The sequence below is a fragment of the Vulpes vulpes genome, chromosome 4 (assembly GCF_048418805.1).
Source record: "Vulpes vulpes isolate BD-2025 chromosome 4, VulVul3, whole genome shotgun sequence".
NCBI classification, from domain to species: domain Eukaryota; kingdom Metazoa; phylum Chordata; class Mammalia; order Carnivora; family Canidae; genus Vulpes; species Vulpes vulpes.
The window spans coordinates 145,356,091-145,378,869 of NC_132783.1; the positions used below are offsets into that span (position 1 = coordinate 145,356,091).

The 22,779-nt window shown below is 53.0% G+C and overlaps 1 protein-coding gene across 1 annotated transcript in view; it reads left to right on the plus strand.

Annotated features, from left to right (window-relative positions):
• MYO10 (myosin X) overlaps positions 1-22,779 on the plus strand; it is a 194,376-nt gene that overhangs the window by 165,780 nt on the left and 5,817 nt on the right. Inside the window, exons 25-37 of the mRNA XM_072757215.1 lie at positions 547-1,431; positions 2,603-2,726; positions 6,620-6,863; positions 9,830-9,925; positions 12,912-13,005; positions 13,734-13,789; positions 15,488-15,630; positions 15,890-16,084; positions 17,160-17,317; positions 19,743-19,866; positions 20,303-20,600; positions 21,257-21,464; positions 22,277-22,413. Coding sequence (XP_072613316.1) covers positions 547-1,431; positions 2,603-2,726; positions 6,620-6,863; positions 9,830-9,925; positions 12,912-13,005; positions 13,734-13,789; positions 15,488-15,630; positions 15,890-16,084; positions 17,160-17,317; positions 19,743-19,866; positions 20,303-20,600; positions 21,257-21,464; positions 22,277-22,413 — 2,762 coding nt within the window. The remainder of the gene's footprint in view (positions 1-546; positions 1,432-2,602; positions 2,727-6,619; positions 6,864-9,829; positions 9,926-12,911; positions 13,006-13,733; positions 13,790-15,487; positions 15,631-15,889; positions 16,085-17,159; positions 17,318-19,742; positions 19,867-20,302; positions 20,601-21,256; positions 21,465-22,276; positions 22,414-22,779) is intronic.

Consider the following 22,779-nt stretch of genomic DNA (forward strand, 5'->3'; position numbering starts at 1 on the left):
CACATGGCCACCGCCTCGCTGTGTCCTCCCGTGGTCTTGCATGTGTGTGTGTGCATCCGTGGTGTGTGCATGTGTGTGTTCCAATCTCCTGGACCTTCAGGGACACCAGTCAGATGGGGTTATGGCCCACCTCCTGGCCTTATTCTAACTTTTTTTTTTTGGCCTTATTCTAACTTAATCACATCTTTAAAGCCCCATATCCAGGGGCACCTGGGTGGCTCAGCGGTTGAGATTAGGGTGTAACCCTGGGGTCCCAGGATTGAGTCCCACGTCAGGCTCCCTGCATGGTGCCTGCTTCTCCCTCTGCCTGTGTCTCTGCCTCCCTCTGTGTCTCTCATGAATAAGTAAATGAAATCTTTAAGAAATAACAAAAGCCCCATCTCCAAATACCCATTCCATGGTGCGGGAGATTAGGGCTTCTGCGTACCAATTTGGAGCAGAGGGCATCAGCCCCCAGAAGGCACATCCGGGTGTCCTGGGGCTCTCTATGGCCGTGCTCGCCCTGGTTGCAGGGGCCCTCTCTGACCTCTTCCGTCCTCTGCCCAGGAGGAAGCCGCCAGGAGGCAGCAGGAGCTGGAAGCCCTGCAGAAGAGCCAGAGGGCAGCCGAGCTGCACTGCGACCTAGAGAAGCAGAAGGAGAACAAGCAGGTGGAGGAGATCCTCCGCCTGGAAAAGGAGATCGAGGACCTGCAGCGCATGAAGGAGCAGCAGGAGCTGTCCTTGACCGAGGCCTCCCTGCAGAAGCTGCAGCAGCTGCGCGACGAGGAGCTCCGGCGGCTGGAGGACGAGGCGTGCCGCGCGGCGCAAGAGTTCCTGGAGTCGCTCAACTTCGACGAGATCGACGAGTGCGTCCGCCACATCGAGCGCTCCCTGTCGGCGGGCGGCGAGGCCCTGGGCGCAGAGGCCCCGGGCACAGAGGGCGCGGAGGGTGCAGAGGGCGCGGTTGCCCAGAGGCCCAGCTTCAATTTCAGCCAGCCGTACCCCGAGGAGGAGGTGGACGAGGGTTTTGAGGCTGACGACGACGCCTTCAAGGACTCGCCCAACCCCAGCGAGCACGGCCACTCGGACCAGAGGACCAGCGGCATCCGCACGAGCGACGAATCGTCAGAGGAGGACCCGTACATGAATGACACGGTGGTGCCTGTGAGCCCCAGCGCGGACGGCTCCCTCCTGCTCGGCCCGTCGGAGCCCAGCTCGGTGGCTGGGGAGCCCGCCTACTGCATGCCTCAGGGTGGGGGGGCCCTGCCGTCGGGAGACGGCCACTACGACTACGACCGGGACGACTATGAGGACGGCGCCGCCACCTCCGGCAGCAGCGTGACTTTCTCCACCTCGTACGGCAGCCAGTGGTCCCCAGACTACCGCTGCTCCGTGGGCACCTATAACAGCTCGGGGGCCTACCGCTTCAGCTCGGAGGGGGCGCAGTCCTCGGTGAGCCCCCCGGGGGGGGCGGGGGTGGACAACAGGGAGGGGGCCTACCACTTCAGCTCCAAGGGGGCACAGTCCTCAGTGAGGCCCCCGCCCGCCAGGGGTGCAGGGTGGCGGTGGACAATGGCTCAGGGGCCAATTGCTCCAGCTCCAATGGGGTGCAGTCCTTGGTGAGCCCCCGCCCCGGAGGGTGGGGGTGCAGGGTGGTGGTGGATGACGGCTCAGGGGCCTACTGCTCCAGCTCCAACAGGGCTCAGTCCTCAGTGAGCTCCGAGGGGGGGCGCAGTCCTTGGTGAGCCCCGCCCAGGGGTACAGGGTGGGGGTGGACGACAGCTTGGGGGCCTACTGCTCCAGCTCCAAGGGGGCACAGTCCTCTGTGCCCTCTCCCAGGGGCGTGGGGTTGGTGCCGTCGTTGTCTGTGTGACCCTCACCCGTGTCCCCCCGGGGGTGGGCCAGCCCATCTTTCCAAGTCGAGCTCTTGAGGATGGTTGTCCACCGCTTTCTCCGGCCACCAGCCGTCACTGGTAAATGAACTTTGAGGCAGGTGGTAGGTCGGACACGGAGCCGAGGTACGCGTCCCGTCCCCCCCCCCCCCAAGCAAGCTGGCATTTCCCGCAGACACTGGGGTGTGTGCGCTGTCCCAGCAGGTAGGGAAGGCAGGCCTGCCCTGAATCAGCTGGAATGGCCCTGGGCTCGCTGCACAACCAGCCTCCCTGGCTCCACATCCCCTCCTGGGATGTGCTGCCTGGTTCTGGACTCTTCCGTGGCTTACCCATGCCCTTTCCAGCTTATGGGCTTACGTCTGGGGGTGTGTATTAAGTATCCCCTTGATCTTCTAAGACTTGAAGGTATTTTTATCATAGTAATTTAAAGGGAGTTCGCTCTTGTATGGTTTGATGAAAATTATACCCTTGAACAGGGTTTCTGGAAAAGCCTTTGGATCAAGGTATGTCTCACAATGTGTCAATTCCACAGATCATTTGACCTTAAAGGTCCCTATTTTGTGATGGATTGATTGATTGGTTGGTTGATTTGATGGCCGCCCTGTGTGGTAATGGTACGAGTCCACAGGTTGCTTCTCTTGGGTTTTTATTTTTTTCGGTGATGACAGATGCTGGGCCTTCTTGTGGCTTTTTCTGTTTGGCTCACCACTGGCTCTCTCCTTCTCGTACAGTTTGAAGACAGTGAGGAAGACTTTGACTCTAGATTTGATACAGACGATGAACTTTCCTACCGGCGCGACTCCGTGTACAGCTGCGTCACGCTGCCTTACTTCCACAGCTTCCTGTACATGAAAGGTATGACCTGTCAGGGGCGCCTGGGGTGGGGTAGCGCGGTGGAAAACTGAGGTTTTGTTTCCATGGAGGCTGATTGTGGGCAGGACCAGGAAGACTCCATTGCCCTCACCTGGTGTCGGGTCCTCTTAGCTGCATGGGGGATGCGTGGCTGTTGCGGTCACACCTCCCGGAGGGCTGCCTGGACTGTGCACTGCTGGTGCCTGCTGTAGGGCAGAGTGCGGCCACCATCCCGTCCTCAGCCCCTGGCCCCTCCCTCTTGCCACCCCATCTCATTTCTGTGCTCTGCCCCTCTCTTGCTACGTCTCCTCCCCAACACCCCCTCCCCCCACTGTTCCTCTCCTCTCCTCTCCTCTCCTCTCCTCTCCTCTCCTCTCCTCTCCTCTCCTCTCCTCCCCTTTTCCCCTTTTCCCCTTTTCCCCTTTTCCCCTTTCCTTCCTTTCTCTCTCACGTACTCTTGCTGGCATCAGTGTGGCCCCTTCTGTGGCAAACTGTGCCTTATCCTGCCACAGGAGTGTTGGAGGACCCCCAGGGTTTCCTTTACCAGAGAAGTAAAGGTCTGAGCCAGGGGTACCCTCACCTTACTGCTCACCTGCTCTCTACCCCGCACTGCATGAGGATGATTTGGGTTGTATGCTGTGGCTGCCACTGGACCTAGTGGCCCCTGACCCTGGAAGACTTCAGAGCATGTTCCTTTTGGAAAGGAACTTAATTAGGACCTTGTAGTCCTACTTCATGGTCTCCACTCTGACTTCTATTTTATTTTTTTTAATTTGCTTGGGTGGGGGTGGAGAGGAGGAGAGGGAAAGGCAGAGAGCAAGAATCTTCAGCAGGCTCCCCACCCAGCGCAGAGCCCCATGTGGGACTCGACCTCATGACCCTGAAATCCTGACCTGCCTGAGCCCAAATCAGGAGTTGGACACATTAGCCGACTGAGCCTCCAGGCGCCTCTCAACCCTGACCTCTGGGTGATGGTGGGGCCCAGAGGAGCTGCAGTCCTCACCAGGTTTTGGCTGGGCTTTCACACAGGTCCCCGAAAGAAGTGTCCATCCGGCTCCAGGCTAGATGAGGGAACAGGTCCAAACCTGGGGATGGGAGGGATGATAAGAACCATCATCCTGCTGATGATGCCCCCCTCCTCCCCTCCCCTCCTCATTCTGTCGACAAGTTTGCCTAACTCTTCACTTTTCATTAGCTTTCCTTCTGTTTCCCTCCATGGAGCAGTGTTGACTTGTGCTCCCTTTCCCTGTTTCTTCTGTTCTTTGCTTCTCTCTCCTAGTGGGTTCTCTCTCCTAGTGGCATGTTTATCTTTTTTTCATATCACTGTCCTCCTCAGTAGTTTTCCTGTTCTTCACTTAGTTGTTTTTTCTTTCTTCTTTCTTCTTTCTTTCTTTCTTTCTTTCTTTCTTTCTTTCTTTCTTTCTTTCTTTCTTTCTTTCCTTCCTTCTCTTCTCTTCTCTTCTCTTCTCTTCTCTTCTCTTTTCCTGCTTCTGCCTCCCTCCGTCTTCAACACCAGTCTAGCTCCTAATATCGCTCACGTGCTTTTCAAAGCCCTACTGTTCTCAACCCCAGATCCCCAAGGTGCTCATGGAAACCCCACCAGGTTTAATTTAGGGGAGATGGGCCTATTGCCTGAAGTCCTTGGTGGGTGGAAATTTTTACAGGAGCAGTGGAATAAAAAAGATTGGAAAATTCTGAGTAATCAAGTGTTCACCGGAATAGTCAAGAAAAGTTTCAGTCACAGAACAGAATCTAATATGTATCTAATAGCATTTTAAGATTGTGTTATGCATTTCTCAGAATAAATATAAGCTTTTTGTTAATAGTATATATTTCCCCTGTCCCTATTTAATTATAATTCCCTTAAGTTAGCTTTAGAATTCCTTATAAATCACTCTTTATAGGGATATGGCATTGATTATATATGGATATATATAGAATATATGGCATTACTATAAAATTGATTAAAACAAAATAAGTTGAGGAAAAAGTAAAGGTATATTCAGAGTATCAAAATCTTAAGATTAAAGCACAAAGAGTTCAAGAAAGTAAGCAAGTGAATTTTTGGTAAACTCCTTTTAACTAAAACAAGCTGTATAAATGCATCACCTTCTAATCTTTGATACGTCATTGTTTAATTTTTAATAAAGTACTTATGAAGTTGTGACCAAACATTGCAGAGAAACCAATCGTAAAATATAATATAACCTGGTGGTTAGATTTTCTTTAGGAGCATAAATGTGTTCTCACCAGCCTCGTGGCTGCTTAAGGAGTTTGCCGTTAGGAAATTAATAGCACTGATCAAAATCTGTGAAGGATGAAGCATGGAGAGAGCACCCAGGATTGGAGGGGGGCAGCTGGGATGAGTCCCACATGCCGCTTCAGAGCACCAGAGCCAGTAAACTTGTGCTGATGGCTCTGCTGATGGCTGGTATACTCTGTGTCTTCAGAACAACTGTGGATAACCTTTATCACTTAAAAACATTTTTTTGATCAAAGTACAATTAGCAGTGTCCTCTCTGCTTCAGCGGTATGGCGCAGCGGGTTAGCGCTTCCGCAGGTTGCTGGTGCCCACCACCAGAAGTCTAGTTCCCATCTGTTCTCCTACGATGTCATTACCCTTTGTCGCCTAAAGACGATAAGATCATAGAATGACTTTGTGCTACAGGTTCCTCTGGGCTTGCTTTGGGAACCCCAGATTAAAGCCCCAAATCGGAAAGAAAAAGTTTTATTCTGGTGGCCTCCAGCAGGTTTGTAGCTTGCTGGGAAACCGCTCTGGAGTGTGGCCGCGTGGTCACAGACTTCTCAGCCGGGCAAGCAGGCAAGGGGCTTAAGAAGGGGCAGCAGTGGGTTCCGTGAGAGCAAGTGCCTTTGCACGCCAGCCAGCACGTCGCGTGGGCCCTGCTTCACTTGTTTCAGTGTGAGGTTTATGTCGTTAGTCACTGAAGAAGTTAATCTGCAGAGGTCTGTCTTCATGCCATCTCCGATCTGTACAAGAAAGCATTTTCTTTATTCGTTCAGTATCCCTGTTCATGTGTGTCTTACTTTTATTACTGGCTGATCGAAAAAACTAACTTGTCGCTTTATAATTAACTACTGAGGTAGATTCCATGTTCTTCAGTGGATTCATTAAGAGATTTTTGATTGATGGTGGTTAAGATGTCATCCTGGAGTGTCCTTGGGAAATCGAGAATACCAAGATAAAATGATTCTGCTAGAAAAACATTAGGAATTTTTAAAAAGATTTTATTTATAAGTAATCTGTACACCCAGTGTCGGGCTCAGAATCTCGGGATCAAGAGTCGCATGCTCTACCGACAGGGCCAGCCAGGTGCCCCCTACAAATATTTATTTATTTTTTTTAATAGGTGAATACTGAGTTTGTTTTAAGATTTTATTTATTCATGAGACACAGAGAGGGAGGCAGAGACACAGGCAGAGGGAGAAGCAGGCTCCCTGCCGGGAGCCCAGTGCGGGACTCGATCCCAAGACTCCAGGATCACGCCCTGGGCCCAAGGCAGACACTCCACCGCTGAGCCACCCAGATGTCACAAAATATTTGTTATCTTGTAAAAAGATAATTAGACCAATTTCTCCTGTCTGGGGCCTTTGGAGACCCACGCGGCCCCTTGGGGAAATGGCCCTCGCCCGCGGCCTGTACCCAGTCCGGGTCGGAGCGTGAGCTGGTGATCGTGCCTGTGTGGGCGTCTTACCAAGACCTCTCAGCTGGGGGCGGGGGGGTGCTGCTGTGAGCTGGAAGGCAGGGCAGCATTGACGTCCTCAGGCCGGCCGGCGCGGCACAGTGGGGGCAGCCGAGCCTCGAGGCCTGCTACTGCCACGTGGTCCAGCGGGACTGACTGTGTCCATCCCTTCTTTCCCCGCTCCTGGGGCTGCAGGTGGCTTGATGAACTCCTGGAAGCGCCGCTGGTGCGTCCTCAAGGATGAAACCTTCCTGTGGTTCCGCTCCAAGCAGGAGGCCCTGAAGCAGGGCTGGCTGCATAAGAAGGGCGGCGGCTCATCCACGCTGTCCCGGAGAAACTGGAAAAAGCGCTGGTTTGTCCTCCGCCAGTCCAAGCTGATGTACTTTGAGAACGACAGCGAGGAGAAGCTCAAGGGCACCTTGGAGGTCCGGGCGGCCAGGTATGCGGACAGACCCTGTCAGGGGCGCGGTTGGGGGTGCTCAGGGTTCGTGTGTGCGCCCCAGTCACTCTATCCAGCGCACGATTCGCCGGGGGCTGGGGTCGACCGGGCGCTATGGGCCCAGACCTCATCCCGCGTGGGTCAGTGTACGTGTGCTGAGAGGACGCCCCGTGCGGCCAGACTGCCGGCCTGCAGGCTCTGCTCCCTGGCCCTGGGACTGTCACCATACAGCCTGCGGCCTCGGGGGCTCCACATTCTGGTTCCTGGTTGCAAACCAATGTCCCCGGTGGGTCTGCTTATGCCCATTGCCACACACGCTTATGCGGTTCTTCTCCGGTGGCAAGGACTCAGGTCTGTTCAGTCCGTAGCTTCCAAGTATGCGGTGCTGTGTCCTTCACTAATTCTCTCGCGTTGTGCGGGGCACCCCAAGGATGGCGTTTGTAACTGGAAGATTGTGACTTTTGACTACCTTCGTTTTGGTTTTTTGGTTTTAACGTTTTGGGAGATGTTTCTGGAATGAATCCCTGATCTTTTACCGATGTGGGCTGTGCCGGCCACCTCTGTTCCCAGCAACGAGAGGAACAGAACCAGGCCCGGGATCCCACACAGCCCCTTTCTCTGCTACCCATTTGTAGAACTAAAGCACTGGACTATTGAGGACCCATTAGTTGGGTTAAAAATTAAAGTTTGCAGAAAATTGTTGGGCTTAGCAGCAGCCGGGCACCTCAATGCTACATGTGAAGTGTTTTGGGATAACCCACAGCCGCTGCTTTACTCAAAACCAAGCAGTCACTGTAGTTAGAAAATGAGTACAATAAGCTCTGAGAGTGATTCACTCCTGAAGCCACGAGACCCGAGGACAGCGCATTGTCCGTGACCAGCATCGGCAAAGTTAGAGGATTATTTATTGAAAAGCGGGGAGTCAAATGACTATTTATTGAAAAGTGGGGAGTCTACACATCTGATTTTGAGGGCGAATAATGAAGTGCAGAGAGCAGAGTACTGACTCCTCCAGGCTGCCTCCCGGGGTTTGTGAGGAGCCGAGGCTGGGGAGAGGCTGGGGAACGGAGTCCATGTGGGGCTGGGGTTTTCGCAGCTCTGCCTGGGCCTTGGCCCTGCCTGCCTGATGCTCTCACCCACCCCGCAGGAGGTCAGCAAAGCCAGGAGGCTCAGAGGAGGGCGGAGGGGATCTCACAGTGGGGATCCTGGCTGAGCCCCTGCTCCTCACCCCGCACCCCCTAATAACGCCCTGGTCCCAGGCGCTCTGTGAGAGTCAGGGTCAAGGACACAGCTGTCATTGGGCTGCCTCCGCCCTGTTCTGGGGAGGGAGGGCGTGGAGCTGTCAGGGTTTTATCACATTAAGATTATTTTAATTGACCTGAATTAAAATCATCCCCTTTGTATTTTGAAACGTTTGGTTACAGAAAGTATCTGTGCCCCACAGAAGTAGGCAGATATAATGAAGTCCTCGTGCTCGCCCTGCACCCCCCCAGCCATGGCCCCTGTGCCCACCAGGAACCCCAGCCACCCCGCGCCCCTACGCCCTCCATGTTCTGCACAGCAAGTTCCCGGCAGCAGAGTTCTAGCCCTGAATATTGTACTCTGCACTTAGAATGTAGGAGTCTTAATACATAATGACATTGTGGCGGCAACATTTAAAGAAATAACATTAACTTCTTAGTCCAAACTCCAGTCATGGTTCAAAATTCCTCACTGGTCTTGCAAATGGAGGCGATAACACTCTTGTTGGTTCCAGTTGGTTTATTCCAATCAGTATCCAAATAAGGCCTATAATTTTTAATCCATTGACAGATCTCTTGAATCTCTTATAATTTCCACCACCACAACCACCACCCACCACCCCGCCGCCATTGTTTTCTTCATCACTTGCTGTCATTGGAGAAGCCGCGGCATGTGTTTCTAGGTGATGTGATGATAGCATCACTCCCCTTCCAGGGAACGTTTTTAGAAGCGCAGGTCCCTGGGCTCCATCCCGAGGGTCCCCGCGCCCCCAGCTGTGTTTTCGGAACATTTCCCAGGATCCACTGGGCCACCGTGGTTCCGAGCCACAGCCTTCCAGCTATATCACAGCCTCACCGCTCACTTTACATGCGAGGTCATGGCTGTCCAGGATGACATGGTCTGGACGGTTACGCTGGGGCCTCCGTGCTCAAGAGACTCTGTGACCCGATGCTTGGCTGATGATTCCTGCCCGTCCGTCACCTCTTGCTTCCTGCTCAGACCAGGTGTCACAGGCTGCTCCAGGAATGTGCACCATCTTGATTTTTAAAAACACTCTATCTTGTTTCAGTGATTTTAGCTGTAAGATATTTATTTTTCCCAACTAGTTAGACTGTTTGGTTTGGTAGATGTAAATGTTTTACTAACTCCTGAAAAGTTAGGCAACATCACTTGGCAAAGCAAGCTGGCTTTATCCCCCAGACCCTTCTTCATCAACTGTCTGGTCCCATCCCAACACCTGCTTGTGTTTACCCCTATCTTGTTGACCTGGTCCACTGGTTCTAAACTTCTAGTGTTGTGGATGATGAGAGCAAGGTGGTGTGGAGCTCCAGAAACACCCAAGCCCTGCTCTTGACGGTGGAAATAAGGTGCCCCCACCAGGCAGGCTCAGTCCGAGGTGCCAGCCAAGGCTTAAGCTGTCATGGAAGCCGCGAGGATGGGCGGGGGGGGGGTGCACAAAGGCAGCCTCATCACCTGGGGGGCCCTTCCATAGGGCAGTGAGAGGAGCAGCCGTCCCAAGCCTCCCCATCTTGGGAAGGGGGAGGAGCCCAGCTCCCCCGGACGCTACAGGCATCTGCATCATTTCTCAAAAAAACAAGGCTGAAGCAGGTGTTTGGCTTTTCGGTTACGGTTTCCATCCCAGTCATTAGTGTGGTGAAGTTGCTTTTCCCATTCAGTGTTGAGGACTCTGGTCCTGATGTGGCCTTGGTGCTCTTGCTTTGCAGAGAGATCATAGATAACACCAGCAAGGAGAATGGGATAGACATCATCATGGCCGACAGGACCTTCCACCTCATCGCTGAATCCCCGGAGGATGCCAGGTGAGATGCCGCCGGCGCCCACCACCCTCACTCCTGCTCGGGCCTGGGCGCCTCCCTGCTGGCTCTGGATAGACTGTGCGTGATTTTCTCATTGGGCTTTTCTGAAGCATCACGAGCTTGACAGACTGGTCCCCGGGGGGGTGGGTGTGGTATGAGGACCGCATGCCATCTAGGACTTCCAGCCTTGGGTGCCGCTGCATGGGACCCTGTGTTCCCGTGGCTCCGGCTTCAGTCGTCCCGGGCAGCGTGCAACCACCCAGAGCTCAAAGCCCACCTTCTGGAAGCTTCTGAGCTTTGCAAGGAGGGAACAGCCTGTGTTGGCTGAAGGGTGGAGAGGGCGGGAGCATCAGCCACTAGTTGTTTAAGTAGACGATAGCGCTGCGGCGACGACCAGCACTTAGGTGTTTGCGCTGAAGTCAGTAGGACAGAGGAGATGGTTGATGCCTAGAGAATTACCGCATTTCAGGCAAAATTCTGAGACGCTTCACGTATATCACCTCATTTAATTCTCACGGCTGCCTACGAGGTAGTAGCACTATTACCACTGTTACCACGCACCGCATCTCACAGAGTAGAGACCCAGGTACGAGGAAGGGTGAAGTCACAGCAGCTCAGTCCTGCTGAACCGAGGCATCACGTTTCTCATGGTTCTTCAAGAACTTAAATTGGTGACCGCGCTCAAAGGACAGTGTGCTTGGTGTCCATTGGCCGAACCAAGTAGTCTCATGTTCCTGATTTCCATTCTAGGGGGGACGTGAAATGAAGTAAGAGCGAACTGGTATCAGCTCCCCAGTGTGATAGATCACAGGGTCATGCAGGGGAGGAGACGCAGGAGAGCGTCTCTTGGTCTGCTCCTGCTGCTTTGTGAGCCCCAGGGTTGTGTTAGAGGTACCCGTCGTCTCCTCTGAGCAACGCCAGAGAGCATCTTCAGCCTAAAACCCTTACTTTTGACCTTGGGAATCATTAGAATTTTGTCACGAATTCTTGGTGCCTCTCACTACCCCTCTCTCTGCCCTTTGAACGTTTGAGTTGATACAACACCATGGTAGCAGCATTAAGGGCAAAGAGTAATTCTTCCCGTGGGAATGCATGAAAACCCTGCTTGGATCCATAAGTGATGACACAGACTGGAAAAACAAGCAAACCTGGAATTATAGCCCATCTGGGCCTCCTGGAGACCACTTGGGGTTGGTTGGGGTCCAGGGAAAGCCCATAGCTTTTCAGCTGAATTATAGGACCAGCGCTTGGTAGCCATCCTGTTTGATGCCATAATCAACCTGCTAAATTTAACATTTGAGACTTTTTTCAAGCGGGCTCCATGCTGGGTGTGGAGTCCAGGCAGGGCCTGAACTCATGACCCCGAGATTAAGATCTGAGCTGAGCTGAGATCAGAGTTGGACATTTCACTGAGCTACCCAGGTGCCCCCACATCTGGGATGTTTTAGCAGGGGACTTCTTCCCTTCACCAGGAGGACACATTTTTTTAAAACTTCTTCTCAGATGAAGTTAAATTTGACTCAAGAGGAGAAATGTGCAAATTTGAGTGTGCACGCGTGTGAGAGGGGGAGATCCCATGCGGCCTACCTGCATCTTGATCTCATGTGCTTTTCAGTGATTTGGGGAATTGTTGAGCTTCATGAAGCAGTGACTCAGGTCTTGCCTCTGAGTTCATCAGAACTGATGAAGCAAATTTACATTGAGACGTCTCCCTTGGGTTCCCAAAGAATCTGTATATGTTGCCTATTTTCAAGCCCCTGGGTCACATTTTTCTCCTTTGGGATCATAGGAGATAGATTTTAGTGCCTTGCTGTGGATACCTGGCATGACTGACATTTCTGTAAAGGCAGGTACACATGTTTTGCTTACATCTCCTGCCCTATACCAAGTGCCGTACCCGCTGTACCTACTGGTCTTCTTAGCCCCTGCGGGAGAAGGATGTCGTAGCATCTCGCATCTGGTGCCTCTCACATTTTAGAGTTGCTTGATAGACGCTGGATGGACAGATGGACGGATGAGTGGATATTTGTGGTCCTTCTCCTCAAGCCTGTATTGTGTTTCTAGTTGCATCACAGCTTTTGCTCAGCTTGACTTTTCTGGGGTGGGCCTGTTTTCCTTTATTGTGTGACTAATGAGGCTGCAAGTGAGAAAGCTCATTTCAGGTGAAGATAGAGGAGTTCTCAGGTCAAGATAACTTTGCACTTTCTGCTTCAAGCAATTGTTTCCTGTTTCCAGCTCTCCTCTGTTTTTATTCATACTTAAGTAGAAATTGTATCAGGTTACAAAAAAAAGAAAGAAAAGAAAAAGAAATCCTGGGGCTCCTGGGTGGCTCGGGTCATGATCCTGGGGTCCTGGGGTCAAGCCCTGCATTGGGCTCCCTGCTTAGCGGGGAGTCTGCTTCTCCTCCTCCCTCTGCCCCTCCCCCTGCTTGTGCTCTCTCTCACTCTGTCAACAAATAAGTAAAATATCTAAAAGAAAGAGAAAGAAAGAAGGGAGGGAAGGAAGGATGCATCTGTCCTTATCTGTCAGGTGGTTGGAAACTGCATCCTGGAGTGAGTGGGGCACAGACCTCAGGGGCCACCTTGAGGAGGTACCCGGACATCACTGGCCTTTTTACCCTGCAATTCACTTTTAAAAAAATGGAAGGCACTTGAATATTCCCGAGGTTATAGGTCACATCTTCAGTAAGGATCCTTGATGTAACTGAGGATCTCCTCCCCGTGCTCATCACCTGCGCAAGGTCTGGGGGCGGCTGGAGCAGAGGGAGTCTCACGGGTCCCAGCCTGCAGCAGGTGGCAGCTACAGGTCCTTGGGCGTTGCCCGCCGCAGGCCGTGTGAAGCCCCCCTTCACCCGTGAGTAGTGTAGGCACGTGAAAAACCAAGTCGCCCAGAGGAAACGTCGTTTTCACAGAGAAAGTGGAGAGAAGGGCGCCAGGTGCTGGTTGCCGGCGGCAGTCGGCCCCCTGACCCAATGCTTTCTTCCCTGCAGCCAGTGGTTCAGCGTGCTGAGCCAGGTGCATGCGTCCACCGACCAGGAGATCCGGGAGATGCATGATGAGCAGGCCAACCCGCAAAATGCCGTGGTGCGTGGGCGTCGCGGGGGAGAGGAGCAGGGGAGGGGTGTCCCCGTGGGCGTGGGGGGGCGCTGGGGGTTCTGGGCACTCAACCGCAAGAGTAACAATTAAAGAGAAAACCAGGACTGTCTTGTTTAAAGATCCTGCAGAAAAGAGAGTAAGTGAAAGAAGATGGTAGTAGTCCTAGATTCCAGCCCTCCCACTTAAGTTCCAAGAACCCTCCCCCCCAAAAATTCCTGAGTTTTATGAAACCGTGGAAGTGCAGCATACATTCCTTCAAGGGACTCAGCGAATTCTGACTCTCATTCTTTCCGTCTTCACGCTAGACGCACACAGACCGGATGGTCCTATTTTAGAGCAAGGCTATAATTTCTCCTGAGGGCAACGTACAGAGTTTCTTAGAGTCCGTCTAGAGTTTGGTGACGAACCGTACTGTGAGCCAGAAAACCTGTACGGTTGAAAGAAGTTTATAAACCCTTCTCACCAAAAGTGTTTTAAGCATAAAGATAGATTAATTAATCAACTTTTTTCCTCTTAAGTGATTGACCCGCAGACCACGCCCTGTGTAGGGGCTGATTGGGCTCAGCAGCAGGACGGGGGCCTCGCTTGTGCAGTTCACACAGACAGGACAGGGGTTTTCTTGCGTGCCTGTGGACAGTCGTAGTCTGGGGAGGGACATCATGGCTGCGTGCGCAGAGCTCACATGGGTCTCTTGCCCCGGCTTTGCTCCCTTCCAGGGCACGCTGGACGTGGGGCTGATTGATTCTGTGTGCGCCTCCGACAGCCCCGAGAGGTAAGTTTGGATGTGACTCTAACCAGCAGCCCCCCTGCCCCCCCCAGGGCTCAGGCTCCTGGGCTGTGAGCCGATTCTGGGCTGCAGGTGGCCTGCTCCATCCCAGGCTGCATTCCCTGTGGCCAGTTTTTCGTCCTTGGGAAGTCCTCCTCTCTGGGTACCTTCGGGATGTTGGGGAAGGAGACGGTGAGAAACGCTCACACCGGGGGAATATTCTCCATCTGGGTACAGGGGTAAACCCAGGCTGGCTAGAGGAAGACCCACGCCTGCGCAGGAAAACAGTATTCAGCGTGGGGAGGGTGCCCTTCCCCTTCTAGACTCAGTGATGAACTTGAAGAGAGCACTGGTGGCAACGTCGACGTAGGACACTGGTGAACCCACAGACACTCTTCCCTGACGTCCCCACCTTATCCGTGCCCTTGCACCGGCATGTTTCGAAGGCAGATGGCCTCAGGAGTCTGTACCACTGACCTTTGTCTCCATCATCTCTATTTTCCTTTGCTGCTGTTTGAATTCTGAGTAAGAATGAAAATTGGCTGCTGCCTTCAGGAACGCAGCTTTAGAAAGCCAGTGGAGACGTATTCCTACTCACAACGAAAACAGCACCTAGCAGGCGGAATGACCTGGAGTCTCCATCGGGCCACTGACCAAGGCCCCTCGGGACCCCAGACCCGTCGCCTGGTGTCACCCCACCCCACCCCGCACCTGGCTCGGGGGCCTTGACAAGTGTGTGTTGTCAGTAGTCGTGCAGATGTCATTCTGACAGTCAGGTTCTTGTCATATTGACCTGTGTCTCACCCAGACCCCTCTGCTCCGGCAGGCTGGGCACGTGAGGATCCACGTGTAGGACCTTCCATCCCTGCCTCGGCCCCTCTCTCCCTCCAGTGGCCGTCCTTCTCCCGTCAGCTATAGAAAAGTCTCTTAGTTCTAAGGAGCACCTGTCTGCCTACTCCAGTCCTGGGAATCCTGCTTTTTCTTGACCTTCTGCAACACTTAGCTACAGTCAGCAGTCGAGCACCTGCAATAAATCATTCACCGTCACTAGTTTGAGTTGTTTGATGCAGGACCGCCCAGGAGCAGGAGCCCAGGACCGACGCAGGGCATTGCCAGGCCAAAGGGGGAAGGGAGAAAGTGCATTTCCATCATCCCCTGATCCCCGATTGGGAAATGAGCCTCTGTGAGACCGCTGTGCAAACACAGCCCAGGGTGGCTTTGGTAGCAGGCGTCAGCCAGCGTGTCAGATGTTCCGTGCTCCCCCACTGCCGATGTCCTCTTACTGCTGCCCGACATTGCAGGCCCGCCCCTCGGCAGCATGATCCCAGGCAGGACCCAGGGGCAGGAAGAAAGTTACTTTGGAGAGGCGCCCAAAAGGATTTCCCCGCACCGTCTCCTTATTTAGCTCCCCCCCGGCCCCCTCCACCCCCCAAACCCAGCGTCATCTGGAAAGTTTTGCATGAGGCAGTGTTTCCCCTTGGAGGGCCTCCAGAGTGTGTGGCTCCAAGTGTAAAGGTCAGTGATGCATAAAGCAGCTCCTGCGGGAGTGGGCGACATCTGCCTTGGCCTGAGCCGCAAGCAGCACCGCGGTTTCTTACCCCTGTGACCCTTGAGCCAGGAGACAGGCGTCTGGGTCTCAGTTCGAACGGCTGGTGCCGCCAGTCGAGCTAAGGCTGTTTGCTTCCTTCTCACCCCGTTGCGCAGACCCAACTCGTTTGTGATCATCACGGCCAACCGGGTGCTCCACTGCAACGCCGACACGCCGGAGGAGATGCATCACTGGATAACGCTGCTGCAGAGATCCAAGGGCGACACCAGAGTGGAAGGCCAGGAGTTTATCGTGAGAGGTGACTGCCGCCATGCCTGGCTCAGTCCTGGAGCTCGGTTTCCCTTGGCAGGGACCCTGCGGTGTCTCCCATGGGAGCAGTGTTTGTGAGAATTCGAGACTCCTGAAGTCGCTTTAAAAGAAAAAAAATCACATGAGACGTGGCGGTGGTCCTTTCTAGCAAATATGTGGCGGCAGGACCTGCCTGTCAGTATCCTGCGGGCTACCCGCTGTTGGGTGTTTCCCTTCGTGGTTCTTATCAGACACTTGAATCTTTGCAGGCTGGTTACACAAAGAAGGCAAGAACAGCCCGAAGATGTCTTCGCTGAAGCTCAAGAAGCGGTGGTTTGTGCTGACCCACAATTCCCTGGATTACTACAAGAGCTCCGAGAAGAATGCTCTGAAACTGGGCACGTTGGTCCTTAACAGCCTCTGCTCGGTGGTGCCCCCGGACGAGAAGATCTTCAAGGAGACAGGTGAGGAGAACGAGGGAATGAGCGTGCCCCCGCATGCCCCTGCGTGCCCCTGCGTGCCCCCCAGCGGCTCACGTCTCGCCAATGCGCCCTCTGGGGCCCTGCGGGGTAGCTCAGTGCATGTAGGCGGACAGCGCGGGACGGAGGGCCTGCCTCCCTGCACTGCCCGGATGCTCCCAGGACCGTGTCGGCTCTGGGCTCAGGGTTCCCAGCCCGGCGCTGGGAGAGCCTTAACGCGGCCCCCAGAAGCTAAACCCTGGGGCCCCGGGGGCTCATGAACCTCGAGCAATGAAGAGCAGTCGTGTTAGCATAGTTTTTTCTTGTCTTCTGAATCATGAAAATATTTCTGGATTGTTTGAGTTTTGTTGCTAGTTGTGATTTTGTGCTTTTTCTTTTTTATTTTTTTTTAAATATCGCTCCTCTGTTCCAAATGCCCGCTTGTTTGTGGGCACACAGACTGCTTGCTTAGGAAGAGGGCTTCTCACAGGGGCGCTAAGGAGAGGAAACGGGACGGGAAGGCAGAGGAACGTCAGGGGCTGAGGTGCTCTCGCTCTGGTTCCAGAGCCGTGAAAGCAACTCCATCTATGCCTGTTTTTCTTTCAGAGCAAATGGTAGCATTTCATATGTATACATATATGCAGTATATACAGCCACATATAGTTCAGAGCAAAGCAGGCCGTTTTCTATGTATAATAAGATTTTATTCATTTATTTGATGAAGAGAAAGCCAGAGAGCACAAGCAGGGGGAGCAGCAGGCAGAGGAGGAGGCACGGGGCCTGATGCGGGGGCTCGACCCCAGGACCCGGGGACCCCGGGACCGTGACCTGAGCGGAAGGCAGACAGCTAACCCGGCGAGCGCCCGGTGCCCCCATTTATAGCTCTAAGCCTGGGTTTGCTGTCAGACCTGGTCCCCTCTGAGCTGTGATCCCTCATGCGGTCGGGCATGTGGGTGCCTGGTATGCTCAGGGATTGGGCGAGTACTCGTCACAGAGGGCATGGGCTCCGAGGGTGCTGGGTTCCCGGGCCGTGGGTGCCGGCCGTCCCCGGGGTTCACGCGGCCTTCACCCTGTGCCGCAGGCTACTGGAACATCACCGTGTACGGCCGCAAGCACTGCTACCGCCTGTACACCAAGCTGCTCAACGAGGCCACCAGGTGGTCCAGCGCCATCCAGAACGTGACGGACACCAAGGCCCCGATCGACACTCCCACCCAGCAGCTGATTCAGGACATCAAGGTAGGGGCCTGAGTCCCACCCTGGGAATCCAGACGTTGGCCGAGCTCCATTTTTATTCTATAATCAAAACTAACTTTAGATGATGTTCGTGTTGGAACGTCGCTGCTTTTAGAAATCTCATGCTGCAATTTAGGTGAAGTTTTACAGTAAAGAAACCTCTTTGGGATCCCGGGGTGGCTCAGTGATTTAGTGCCTGCCTTCAGCTCAGGACGTGACCCTGGGGTCCCGGGATCAAGTCCCACGTTGGGCTCCCTACATGGAGCCTGCTTCTCCCTCTGCTTGGGTCTCTGCCTCTCTCTCTGTCTCTCATGAATAAATGAAATCTTTAAAAACAAACCTCGCCTCCGTGGGGCATCAAATATTGCTGCCAAGGCAAACCCGAGTGATGGGCCCTGTGGACAGAGGGAAGATGGCCTGAGGTGTGGGGCGTAGGCTCCTCGCCCCAGGGTCAGGGTGTGATCTGTGCAGGTGACGACCTGCTTCATCACACGTTCCCCTTCAGCCCTGGGTCGGGGACCTTCTGGGAGCACCAGCAATTCTCTTACTGTACGGCTACTAGAGCACGTAAGTGGATTCACAGCCTAGACTGTCTAGAGAACTCAGCGCCTTTATCAGGCACCTCCGAGCTCACAGGAAGTGTCCAAGTCTCTGGACCACCATCGACCTGAAACTGTGATTTAAACTGTAATTTCCTTTTCATAAACATGAATCGCCCGGTGAGTCTACATTCAAGGAATAACTACACGGCAGCCATGCACGGGGATGACCGCGCATTTTTCGGGAATGGAAACAGAATGCGGAGTATTGTGTTGCGTTGTTCACGCAGCTGGTCAGTCCCTGATGCAGAACCAGGTCACGGGAATCATCTTTACTGCCGCTGCTCTAAGTTACCCATCAGAGATTTTCCCAATACAAGGGAAAGGGCTGGAGCAGTGACAGAAAGGATCTGGGAATGATAGCAAGGCGGCGTTGACTGGTCCTCATCGGGGGCGTTAGCTCATCAGATCCAGGGGAGAGGCCCGACGCTGCTACGGGGGGCCGGCCTCATATGTCATTTCCCCCGAATCCGGGTCTGCCCCTTGATTCCAAGGCGGGCTGTGTCCTGGGTGTTTGGAGCTGTCCTACTAGGTCATTTATTCTCCCAAGACTCCACAGAGCTTTGCATAAGACCCAGGGTGCCGAATGCCAGCAACTTCCTGTCTAGCTCTAAAAAAATTTTTTGAAGCTTTCTTTTGAGAAAGGAGTGAAAACACATCAGCTGAACTTTCTCTTCAAAGCTACATCTTACCTCTTCTTAGAGTCTCTAATTTGAAATCTGTCGTTAAAAGAGTGATAGAATTTTCCCAAATATGAAACAATCCTTTTTAAAAAATCGGGTTGCCCTAATTTAGTCCATATAAAATCATTGAAATAATTAAAGTTGAGGTTCCCCCCCCCCTTTGGCTTTCAATCAGGTGTTATTAAAGAAGTTTCATAGTGGAAATTACCAGGATAGAATGATTCACTGCCCCTCCTTCAACTTTCCTGTTTATTTAACGTTCTAAAAGGAACTTTGCCTTCCTTGAATCCCAATTTAACATTTTAGGAGCATAAATACGTGATGAATTTCCATGAAGGGAGCTCTTAAATTTCCAAAAAGAGAAGGCAGGCATGTTGAACAGTCTCAGGAATAACCTATCACCAAATATAATTTTCAGGTATACAGAGAATACACCTAAAGGACGAAAGCAGAATATATATTTTTATATGAATTACAGATAAAAAAATACATGGTTTGGTTAAATGTTTCATGGCTAAATAGCAAAAAACTTTAATTTTTTGAAATATAATCTCGGGGAGGGATTTTTTTTAATGTGGGAAAATATACATGAAATGAAGAGGAAGGGTCGTGTGTAAGAAAAATGCGTGATTTGTCTTCAAACGCAGACTGTGGGTATCTTCATGCATGAATTTTGTTTTTTTAGAGATTTGAGAGAGGGAGAGAGCAAGAGGGACAGGGGAAGCAGACTCCCTGCTGAGCACAGAGCCCACAACCCTGAGCTCATGACCTGAGATCCAGAGTTGGACACTTCCCTAACCAGCCAGTGCCTGTGTGCTCATCACAGTCCTGAGGCTTCTGGATGCTTTGGACTCCGGGGAGTGCTCCTGCGTGGGGCATCTGGGTAGCTCAGGTCATGGTCTCAGGGCTGTGAGCCCCAGCGCCACAGGGGCTCTGTGCATGGAGCCAGCCTGACCTGCTCTCCCTCTGCCCCTCCCACCCGCTCATGCTCACTCACCTTCTGTCTTAAAAAAAAAAAAAAAAAGTTTAATTTTAAAAAACTAAAAAAAAAAAAAACACAAAAAAGAATACAGATGCTTCTGTGCTTGTACACGCACGTTTTGGATGAGCTTGCATGCTCATTTGACTGGGTCCTCTGCTTCCAAGGAGAACTGCCTGAACTCTGACGTGGTGGAGCAGATTTACAAGCGGAACCCCATCCTCCGCCACACACACCACCCGCTGCACTCGCCGCTGCTGCCCCTTCCCTACGGAGACATAAACCTGAACCGTGAGTCCCCCGACCCCGTGCTCCCAGCGACGTTCTTCCATCGTCCTGGTCACTCCTTAGCCGTGTCCCATTGGCACTTGCTGTGTGCACTGGTACAGGGATGGTCGAGCGAACAAAGCAATTCTAAAGGGAGTCAGGAAGCACCAGCCCTCCCTGTGAACTCAGAGCCACCCGAACGTACAGAGAACCAGATGCTGAACGCCTGGCGTCACAGATCTGGAACCTGCTTGGCCACAGACCAGTGCTCAGGTGGTCTGTGGGGTAAAATGGTTCAGTGGTGTAGGCTGCCCACTTCTGTGTCCTGATGGTGTTGTTCCCCTGACGCAGAGGTTCAGGGAACGTCACTGTCTGTCCCCAGCCCTCCCTTTGTGTGCTGCTTAGTGTCCCCCTTGTGCAGACCCAGGTGTAAACACTTCTGTGTTCTGTCTCCGCCCAGTGCTCAAGGACAAGGGCTACACGACCCTTCAGGATGAAGCCATCAAGATATTCAATTCCCTCCAGCAACTGGAATCCATGTCTGACCCCATTCCCATAATCCAAGGCATCCTGCAGACTGGGCATGACCTCCGACCTCTGCGAGACGAGCTGTATTGCCAGCTCATCAAGCAGACCAACAAAGTGCCCCATCCAGGCAGTGTGGGCAACCTGTGCAGCTGGCAGATCCTGACGTGTCTCAGCTGCACCTTCCTGCCGAGCCGGGGGATCCTCAAGTACCTCCGCTTCCACCTGAGAAGGTAGGATGCGGCCCGGGCAGCGCAGTCCCACAGGTGCCGTGGTGGGTCGTGGCTCAGAGGAGAGGATGTGAGACAGAAGGCACCTGGTGTGGTCAGGGGCTCCGGGTCAGGCTGGTGGGTCCCTGGCACGGGTTACACAGGGGAGGCGTCCTTGTCCCCACGCCGAGCCACACGCAAGGCTGGCACTGGCACTGGGCCTCTGTCAGTATGGTGTCCCGATGTCGATGACGTTGAGTACGCGTAGTTACCGCTGCCTGTATGAGTGGACTGGGGGGACGCCTGGGTATTTTGATCCAGACCAAAACTGGTAGAAACACTGTGATTCAGACTCTGGTGAACTATGGAAAAAGTGTTTTCGTCCGACGGAATGAGACGTGACTCCCAGCAGCACTGCGGCGGGGAGCTAGCTGGCAGCAAGAGCTGCTCCCTGTTAGGGCACTGGCTCTTTGGGATTTTTTTTTTTTTTTTTTTTTTTTTTTGCATTTAAACAAAACCTGCGCAGGAGGGTCAAGCCCACTGGACAGAGAGTGAGTGGTGTTTGCTCTGCGCCACAGGGGGCCTGGGCGGCTGAGGCTGGCAGCTGCCTGAAGCAGCCCAGCTCCCAGACGCCAGCCAGCCGCAGTCTAGCAATTAACAGTGAAGTGTTTGTCTCCTAGGATACGGGAACAGTTTCCAGGAACCGAGATGGAAAAATACTCCCTCTTCATTTATGAATCGCTCAAGAAAACCAAATGCAGAGAGTTTGTGCCTTCCCGAGATGAAATAGAAGCCCTGATCCACAGGCAGGAGATGACGTCCACGGTGTACTGCCATGGTGGAGGCTCGTGCAAGATCACCATCAACTCCCACACCACAGCCGGCGAGGTGAGGGACGAGCCCCTGCGTCGCCGGTGCCATCTGGTACCTAACTGCCGGAGCCTGTAAGTCAGGGAGGTGGCGCGCGGTCGGATAGCGACCGGGCAGCTCTGGGCTGCGTAGTGCAGCCACTCGGTAAACAAGGTATGACCAACAACTAAACTCAGGTACAAAGAGGTAAAGATATGTATCAAAGATGAGTCGGGGCACAGAAATAAAGCTGGCGCTGAAACGTCGGAGACCTAATCCTGCTGATGTGAGAAGCGGCCGCGTGGAGCTCACGTGCACGACACGGGTTTGCTGTAGCATCTCCATGTTAAGGGGCCTCTGATTGCCATACAAATATCTAAAAGGATGGTGGGCTGGAGGTACACATTTCCTTTTTTTTCCTTTTTTTTTTTTAAACCTATGTTTAGCATTATAAAACAAATTGGGTAAAAGAAGGACTAAAACCCAGAAAAGCTTCCGGTGCGAAAAGAGGAAACATTGGTTGAAGCCATTGTTTCTTGGAAGTGGATGAATGTACCAGATGAAAGACAGGGCTGCAGTTTCTGTGCACTTTTCCGACTGGTGTGGGTTTGCAAGAAATTTGCCCGGCATCTGTCTCTCCTCCGGTGGGCAAGACGCTCTGTGTTCTTTTTCACAAAGACCAGAGAAATCTGATTTCTCGAGAACACTGAAGAAACAGCCCCTTTGAGGTTCTAGGTGGCCACACATGACAGTTCAAGGGGGCGTTGTGCGCTGTGCCCGCAGCCCTCGGGGTCTGGTGAAGGCACCCAGGACGGCGTGCTGGAAGCTCAAGGCCTCGGGGTGTCTTGCAGGTGGTGGAGAAGCTGATCAGAGGCCTCGCCATGGAGGACAGCAGGAACATGTTCGCCTTGTTTGAGTACAACGGGAGCGTCGATAAAGCCATCGAAAGCAGAACCATCGTAGCCGATGTGTTAGCAAAGTTTGAAAAGTAAGTTCCTTCTCCCTAAAGTGTCAGCAGATAAGTTAAGAGCAAGAGTTGAGGATCTGAATTTGCCATCTGTTTTAGCTTCAGTAGGCATTTGAGTTCCTTTAAAAAAAAAAAAAAAAAAGATTTTATTTATTTGAAAGACAGAGAACATGGCAGGGAGCCCCATGTGGTGCTCGATCCCAGGACCCCAGGCCTCTGCCTGACTGTGCCCCCCAGACGTCCTGAGTTCCTGTTCTGAAGCATATTTAATTTGTCATCGCTCCCTGCTGCTTGTTTTTCTTGATTCCTAAGTAAAGCCGCATTCTCAAATAGGATCTGGCGCCCCATTGTGCTTCCCCCCATTCCGAGGTCCCCGTTGTACACACT